This window comes from Anolis sagrei, chromosome Y, assembly GCF_037176765.1.
Source record: "Anolis sagrei isolate rAnoSag1 chromosome Y, rAnoSag1.mat, whole genome shotgun sequence".
In the NCBI taxonomy this organism is placed as follows: Eukaryota; Metazoa; Chordata; class Lepidosauria; order Squamata; family Dactyloidae; genus Anolis; species Anolis sagrei.
In genome coordinates this window covers 32660624-32666703 of record NC_090035.1, presented here as the reverse complement: position 1 = coordinate 32666703, position 6080 = coordinate 32660624, and the positions used below count along the sequence as shown (strand labels likewise).

The 6080-nt window shown below is 45.6% G+C and overlaps 1 protein-coding gene across 1 annotated transcript; it reads right to left on the bottom strand.

The window, feature by feature from the left end:
* Nucleotides 1-236: 236 nt before the first annotated feature.
* On the bottom strand, nt 237-1759 carry LOC137095582 (mitotic apparatus protein p62-like). The gene is made up of 3 exons (XM_067462362.1): nt 1644-1759; nt 595-787; nt 237-488 (listed from the first exon to the last, which is right to left on the bottom strand). Exons 1-3 carry the CDS (start codon nt 1757-1759, stop codon nt 237-239), a joined length of 561 nt encoding a protein of 186 aa, XP_067318463.1.
* Nucleotides 1760-6080: the final 4321 nt, after the last annotated feature.

Here is a 6080-nt window from a genome sequence, read left to right as displayed (position 1 = left end):
CTCTTTTCTACTCCTCTTCTTCTTTGTCCCTCCTCTCTTACTCTTTTTATTTTCATCTCCTCCCCTGGTTTTTCTTCATCTTCCTTCTCCACTACCACCTTCTCTTCTTTCTCCTCCTCCATCTCTTCTGCTTCTGCTTCTGCTTCTGCTTCTTCTTCTTCTCCCCTGTCTTTCTACTCTTATTCTTCTTTCTATTTTCATTCTCCTCCTCTGGTTCTTCCTCATCTTCTCCACTATCACCTTCTCTCCTCCTCCATGTCTCCTCCTCCTCCTCCTTCCTTCTTCCTCTTCTTCTTCTTCCTCCTCTTCTTCCTTGTTCTTCCTCTCTTATTCTTCTTTTTATTTTCAGTCTCCTCTGGTTCTTCATCATCTTCCTTCTCCACTACCACCTCCTCTCTTTCCTCCTCCTCCATCTCTTCTTCCTCCTCCTCCTCCTCCTCCTCCTCCTCCTCATCATCATCATCATTCCTTTCATATTCTTCTTTCCCCTACTCCGGTTCATCATCTTCCTCCTCCACTATCACCTCCTCTTCCTCCTCCTCATCCTTTTCTTTCCCCTCTCTTCTCTTTCTTTTCCTCCTCTCCTTTTTTTGCCTTTTCTGCTTTTCCTTCATATTCTTCCTCTGTTACCACTACCCCAACCTCTTCCTTCTCCTCTTTCTCCTCCTCCTCTGCTTCTTCATATTCCTCCTCCATTACCACTACCACAACCTCTTTTTCTTCCTCCTCCTTCTCCTCTTTCTCCTCTCTTCTCTTTCTCTTCCTCCTTATACAGAAGTTATTGATACTGTATAAATGTTTAACAGTTAGAAAATATATGTTTTGGTAACAATAGCTGAAGCTAGAGCCAACTAGTTGTATCCACTGGGTGTTGCCAAGGAAACCAGGCAGGCTAGCTCAGAGAGGAGAAGTGGGCAGAGCCTAGCAAGAAAGTGTTAGCTGCGTTTTGAAATGAAGCAGTTCAGTTGGGGGTTTGGAGTGGGAGGGAGCAGTTGAGAGTGGAGAGAGGAGAAGCAGTGGGTGTGAACAGCCAGAGGTTTCTTTAGTCTAGGAAGGCTGAAGGGGGAAACCTAATTACTTTCATTAGTCGGAGAGGGCTAAGGGAAGCTTGTTTAGATCACTAGTTAGGAAAGAACTAGGGATCTAGGATTTGATCAAGAAAGGATAAAATAAGAAGGCTATTCACCTCAGGAAACATTGTTAAAGAAAGTGCTTCACCACAGTAAAAGTCAGTTACAAGTTGTATCATCCAGAAGTGTGAACTGTATTGCAAACCAAGTTACATACAAAGGTTCTCTAAGTTATTCCAAGTTAACTACCAGCCTGCAACCATACCCTTTGTACAAAATAAACTTATTAACTTTTGTTTGAAGACCGTGTCATCTCCATTTGTCTGGGGAGCCAGTTCTCATCGGCATTGCCTCACGTTGGTGGCAGTTACATGAATTACATCTATAATCATCCACACCTGTATACTCGGTGGCAAAATTTAAGAACAGTCTATACAATTAGTGACAGTGGGTGGGTTCTTTAAAGTTAAAAGCCCTATACCCTGTCTGTTGTTGTAATTGCAGCACCTTCGCAATTAGCACAATTGTACAACTGGTGCGTGCAGACATTTACAATTGGTGGCAGCCCTGTACAATGGGTGTACAACCATTACAATTGGGCTAGCATCACCGCACTCCTCCTCTCCACCTTTTTGTATCTCCTCCTCCTCTTTCTCCTCCTCCTCTGCTTCTTCATATTCCTCCTCCATTACCACTACCACAACGTCCTCTTTTTCCCCACTTCATCTTCCTCCTTTTCCTTTTCTTCTTCCTCCTTCTTCTTCTTACTCCATCACTACCCCTCTTCCTTCTCCTCCTTATTTTTATAATTAGCCTAAACCTTTCATCATACTCTACTTCTTACAACCTTCCAAATCCTTAGTGATGGTGTCGAAATGACGCAATACCTGGCCAGTGACCTCCAAAGACACATATCCAAGCAAGGATGCTCTGGCGCAGACCGGATGCACATTAGCCTCTCTGATGCACATTGGGCACAATGTCAGAGATTGTGCTGATATATCCGGACTTCTTATGTGCCTCGGTGCAAATTGCCAGGGCATGAGGCACCCACTCCACTGGTGACCATTTTGTAACAAACACAGACATGTTTTGCGTATTTTGTGCCAGTATGGCAATATTTTGGTGGTCCTAAAGGACTTGAGATCTTTGTAATGATCTTTTGCAATGTTGCTCCCATTAGAGGAGATTTGGGCACGATTTGGAAGCAAACCTTAATGCCCCCAAACAGAAGGGTTCAACGCACCCCCAAAACCTGCATGACTCATGATGTATTTTTCCGGATATTAATTGGCTAATGAAACATCAGTTTGATATCGAGCTGCTTTTAGCAGGGTCCCCTCAAGAGAGAAGGACCTGAGGACCGCGTCAAAAAGGCCCTGGATACCTTGGTGAGGCCAGCGGAAGCCAATTGAAATAGTTAAAATATCTAAAATAAAATAATCTCACCGAAGGCGGAAGAAGTTCAGCGACCGAGGCGTTTATTTGTGATTCAGCTGCAATCAGATGCAATTGTAGGGATAGTTCCTCTACAAGCATTTTTATAGCAAAAAGACAAAGAAAACAGTTTCAAAACTCCCGCCCGCCCATTGCCGGCTGGCTTCGTGCTGATTGGCTGGCGGCGGAACAGCTGGGAGGAGGCTTGGCGGCCCGCCTCGTCTCCGGACCAATCAGCGAGCTCCGTCGCCTCTGGGAGGCCAATCAGCGCCTTCCCAGCGCCTCTGAAGATGGACGAATCAGAGGCCAGGAGGCGGGACGAACCTCGACAATGGGAAGGAAATGATGGGTTTACGAGTCATCTGCCAGCTGGAATGCGAGACTTTTGTCCTTGCTGGCAGGGTATGATTTGGGAAACAAAAAGTCTTCCTGCCTCTGATGGGTTTTGGAGGGTGGGATGAATGGCAGTCTCGGCCACAGACCTCAGGGGATCAACGCAGCCATATGCAAATACAATTTCTTTCTTCCAGGTTTCCATAAGTCCCCTTATCCCATCAGACATGCTCAGAAAATGGGGAAGGGGCCATTATGGTTATGGTTCCATGCAAAGTGAATCAATCAAGGGCGAGTCTTGGGAGATACAGAGGTTCTCCCTCAGGCAGTTCCTGGTCACATCCTTTTTTGGGGGCAAGGGTCAAGGGGACGAGGGTACAGAGGAAATTCATAAGGTTACATATATATATATATATATATATCAAAATCATAGGTAACAGGCATTGCTTATACAGAGTTATTTCATAATATCATATGCACAACCCATCTCCACCTCGCACTCAACTATTGCAAAAGAAAATATTTATTTATTTTTCTTTATTCATGAAAACTAGAAATCCCAAATTCCCGGCTGGGGACCGTGGAGGTGGAGGTCAGCCCATGGTTCTGGCTGGCCAACAGAAGGTCCATTTCCCTGGGCAGAGGCTGAAGTTGAAGGGGGAAGCAGGATCCCGTTGTTTCCGTCCTTGGGGAGACTAGAGCTCCCAACCGAGGATCGGGTCTCCTGCCCGATCCTCCTTCTTCTCCGAGGCTTCCCTTTGGGCAGCGGCGGTGGGTCCCCGGCGGCAGGGGCCATCCAGGAGTGAGCGGCAGCAAGCAGAGCAAAGCTGCTCGGCCAAGCCGGCTGAGTTTGACAATCAGCTGTTTCCCTGTTCGAATTTATTACTTAAAATAAAACAATTATTTCTTGGGTGTGTGAGTCCAAATTGAGAAAAGTGAGATGGCAGTTAGTCTTAGAATTAGTTGTAGAAAAATATAAAATTTAAACAGGGCCGATCCGCCATTTTGTTGTTTTGGCGGATAAGGGGGTCCAATAGGAAAACCTCCGTATCCGCGGTTTGAACTAATGCAGATTCGGCGTCCCGGGGCTGCCAGGAAGGCATCCCCGGTGGGCTCGCGGGTCTCCGGAGCCCAGAAAGAAGTTAATTTCATGCTTGCCGAGCCTCAGGCAGGGAAGAAACACAAAGTATCGACAGGAAAAGTTTTAAAGTTGCAAAGTTCAAGCACTTTATTGAGGGATTGTTACAAAGGAGGGAGAGGGAAAGTGAAGGGAGGTTCCATGCAATCCTAGGAGCTCTGAGCTACTTGCTGGGGCACATTTCATCTGTTGGTCCCAACTTGGTTCTCCGGAACTGCGGAACTCCCTGCTGCGGTTCAAATCAACTTGAAGGCGGGAGTCTCCGCTGCCCGCGGGGAGAAGTTCAATTTGGTGGATGTTTGGTATCCACTAGGATTTGGTTCCAGGGTATACACTTCCTTACATGCTCAAAGTCCCACTATAGACTGTGATATAGTAAAATGGTGTTGTTACGGCAGCCCCCTGCTGCCAATTTTCAGGGTTCATAGAGATCCGTGGAGAAGGAGATTGCAATTGGGATAATGACCAAGTTCTATTTGGTGTGTGTGGAGAGGGTTTCCCTGATCTTGTGTCCACCTCTCATCTTTTTCCCAAGTCATGCATGCTGGGGCCTCTGGTGAGGTCTCTTTATGTGTCACTATAGCTTGTCCTGGATCAAGTAAGGTTTCAGTCATCTCATAATTTTGAGGCTGATTTGAATATTTGAATCCATAGATGCAAAACCCATGGATACAGAAGAACTTCAACCATAGTTACTTTTGCCTCCAGTTTGTGACACAAATACTCACGTAATATTACCCAGGATACGCTAAATTCAGTTTTTCCCCTTTGCGGCTGGCCTTGTTGTGTTGTTAGGCAATCATCATCCATGGTAGTACCCAACTTCTCTTTCTTATGACTAGGAAAATGCAAAGAGATGGCACTTGTCTGTCCCTGAAACAAATAATATCTGCCTTATTTTTAGATACGTTTGGAATATGGAAATTTGGTGGAAAAAGAGAGAGAAAAAGACTTTCCGTAGATTCAAAGCTTGGCAAATTGAATGCATCTACACTATTGAATACATGCAGTTTGACACCACTTTAGCTGCCATGGTTCAGCATTATAGGATGTAGTTCATTATAGGAGTTGTAGTAGCATTATACAATCATGGGAGTTGTATTTGGATAAGGCCTTTAGTGTGCACTGCCAAAGAATGCAAACTACAGCTCCAGCAATCTCATAGCATCGAGCCATGGCAGTTGAGGGGTGTCAAGCTGTATTCATTCTACAGTGTGGATGCACCCTCAGTCAATATATCTATATAAATAAAAATGTAATGTTCGTTAGTGGGATTAACATAGCTCAAAAACCACTGGACAAATTGACACCAAATTTGGACAGCATACACCTAACAACCCAATGTATGTCTTTCAATAAAAAAAATGATTTTGTCATTTGGGAGTTGTAGTTGCTGGGATTTATAGTTCACCTACAATCAAAGAGTATTCTGAACTCCACCAATGATGGAATTGAACCAAACATGGCACACAGGACTCCCGTGACCAACAGAAAACACTAGAAGGGTTTGGTGGGCATTGACCTTGAGTTTGAGAGTTGTCGTTCACCTACATCCAGAGAGTACTGTGGTTTCAAACAATGATGGATCTGGATCAAACTTGGCGTGAATATTCCACATGCCCAAATACACAGATGGAGTTTGGGAGTTGTAGTTTCTGGGATTTATAGTTCACCTACAATCAAAGAGCAATCTGAATCCCACCAATGAGAGAACTGGGGCAAACTTCCCACACAGAACCCCATGACCAACAGAAAAGGCAGATCTGGCCGGGGTGGTCCACGCCTTGGTCACCTCTAGAATGGATTACTGCAATGCGCTCTACGTGGGGCTGCCCTTGAAGACGGCTCGGAAACTTCAATTGGTCCAGCGTGCAGCAGCCAGGATGCTAACCGGGGCTCATTATCAAGAGAGGTCTACCCCTCTGTTTAAGGAGCTCCACTGGCTGCCATTTATTTTCCGAGCCCAATTCAAGGTGCAGGTGCTCACCTACAAAGCCCTGAACGGTTTGGGACCACCCTACCTGCGTGACCACATCTCCATCTACGAACCCACACGCTCACTCCGATCATCTGGGGAGGCCCTGCTCATGATCCCACCCACG